The 2,189-nt window shown below is 74.8% G+C and overlaps 1 protein-coding gene across 1 annotated transcript; it reads right to left on the bottom strand.

Annotated features, from left to right (window-relative positions):
- Positions 1 to 686: 686 nt before the first annotated feature.
- On the bottom strand, positions 687 to 1,860 carry POU3F1 (POU class 3 homeobox 1). The gene has a single exon (XM_049820229.1). It carries the CDS (start codon positions 1,858 to 1,860, stop codon positions 739 to 741), a length of 1,122 nt encoding a protein of 373 aa, XP_049676186.1. The 3' UTR covers positions 687 to 738.
- Between the last annotated feature and the right edge of the window lie 329 nt (positions 1,861 to 2,189).

Here is a 2,189-nt window from a genome sequence, read left to right as displayed (position 1 = left end):
CGCTCCCGCCAACCGCGCGGCCACCGGGGACGGAGGCGGCGGCGGGAGGGCGAGGTCCGGCGGGGGCACGGCGGTCTCGCCGCGGGGCGGGGGGGAACTCGGCGGGGCCCCGGGAACGAAGCGCCGCGCCCAAGCGAGCCCCGGGGCTCCTCCGGCCGCCGGGCTCCCCCGGCCCGGCCCGCGCCCGGCGGCCCGCAAAGACGACACGAGACCGGTTCCTGGGTAAATGGTTTATGTAAGTAATAAAATATTTACTATAACATAAATAGAAACGTACCCTCGCAGTCTACATTGGTTTTGCAACAAAGATACAAACAAAAACCGAAACCCAAGGGGATGGACCGGACCGAACCCACCAACGGGAGGGAGAGAGCTCCGCGCGCGGTTAGAAAATAAATAGAAACGGGCCGGGAAATGGTATCGCAGCGTCCGCCGGGCCGGGCCGGGCCGGGGGCGCGAGGAAGGGAATAAATTAGAGATCGCAAACCTTTGGCTACTGCTGCTGCGGCCGCGAGCGGCTCCGGCGCGCAGGGCGCCCGTGGCGGGCGAATAAATACAGCGCGGGGCCGGGGCGCGGAGCGGGCGCGGCCGGGCCAGTCTGAGGAATAAATTAAAGCGCGTCGCCCGCCGCCCGCGCCCGCTCCCGCCGCCGCCGGGGCCGGGCCGTCCCTGCACGGCGGCGGCGGCGGCGGGGCCGGGCCGTCACCGCTCGGCGGCGGCGGCGGCGGGGCCGGGCAGTCACTGCACGGCGGCGGGCAGCGCGTGGTGCAGCGGCGACGTGTCCGCCTGTGCGTAAACGTCCTCCATGGGCGGGTGCGGGACCCCGGCCGGCGTCATGCGCTTCTCCTTCTGCCGCCGGTTGCAGAACCAGACCCGCACCACCTCCTTCTCCAGCTGCAGGGAGTCCGCCAGGGAGGTGATCTCGTGCGCCGAGGGCTTGGGGCACTTGAGGAAGTGGTTCTCCAGGGCGCCCTTGACGCCCACCTCGATGGAGGTGCGCTTCTTGCGCTTCCGGCCCTGCGCCGCGATCTTGTCCAGGTTGGTGGGGCTGCCCGTGCTGGAGTCCGTCTCCTCCAGCCACTTGTTGAGCAGCGGCTTCAGCTTGCACATGTTCTTGAAGCTCAGCTGCAGCGCCTCGAACCGGCAGATGGTCGTCTGCGAGAAGACGTTCCCGTAGAGGGTGCCCAGCGCCAGCCCCACGTCGGCCTGCGTGAAGCCCAGCTTGATCCGCCGCTGCTTGAACTGCTTGGCGAACTGCTCCAGGTCGTCGGAGCTGGGCGCGTCCTCGTCCGACGGCTCGGGCGGCCCCAGCGGCGGCGGCGAGGCCGCCAGCTCGTGGGCGCCCGCCTCCTCGGCGCCCAGCGGGTCGCGCAGCCCGTGGTGCAGCGCGGGCGCCGGCGGGCCCAGCATCCCGTTGAGGCCCGCGTAGGGCTGCGCGTAGAGCAGCGGCTGCCCCGACGGCGGCGACATGGGCGGCAGGTGGTGCGCGCCGCCCTGCGCCCAGCCGCCCGCCGCGCCGCCCGCCGCCGGCTGGTGCACCAGGTGCGGGCGGTGGTGGAAGGCGGCGGCGGCGGCGGACAGCTCCTCGCGGGGCCCCGGCGGGCCGCCCTTGGCGTGCTCGGCGGGCGGGAGGTGCGCGCCCCCGCCGCCCCCGCCGCTGCCCCAGTCCGTGCCGGCGCTGGGCAGCCACTGGTGGTGCGCCAGCCCGACGGCGTGCCCGGCGGCGGGGGCCAGCCCCTGCAGGTACTCGTGGTGCATCATCTTCTGCACCTCGCGGTACGTGGTGCCCTGGTGCAGCCGGTCCCCGTCGGGGTGCATCAGCGCGGCGCTGCGCGGCAGGTACTGCGCCGTGGCGGCCATGGCCGTCTGCGCCGCGCCGCGCCGCGCCGCGCTTTAGAGCCGCGCGCCGGGGCGCCGGGCCGCCGCGCCGCCGGCCCCGCCCCCGCGCCCCATTGGCCCGCCCGCCGCCGCCGGCGGCCCGCGCCGCTCCGCCATAGGGCGCCGCCGGCGCGGGGCGCCGCCCCGCCGCTCCCCGCCGCCATTGGCCGGCGGCGGGCGGCCGCCGCCGCCGGATTGGCCGGCGGAGGCGCTCGGCGGGGGAGCCCGCGTTGCGCCCGCCGCCGGGGCGGCCGCCGATTGGAGGAGCCCGGTTCATTCATGCCGAGCTGCGATCGGCCACATGGGCCGGC

The sequence above is a fragment of the Accipiter gentilis genome, chromosome 17 (assembly GCF_929443795.1).
Source record: "Accipiter gentilis chromosome 17, bAccGen1.1, whole genome shotgun sequence".
Taxonomy (NCBI): domain Eukaryota; kingdom Metazoa; phylum Chordata; class Aves; order Accipitriformes; family Accipitridae; genus Astur; species Astur gentilis.
This window is presented reverse-complemented; position numbering and strand designations above follow the sequence as displayed.

Bases quoted from the DNA above. Each gene is read 5' to 3' on its own strand.
- POU3F1 (XM_049820229.1), bottom strand. From the start codon at position 1,860: ATGGCCGCCACGGCGCAGTACCTGCCGCGCAGCGCCGCGCTGATGCAC.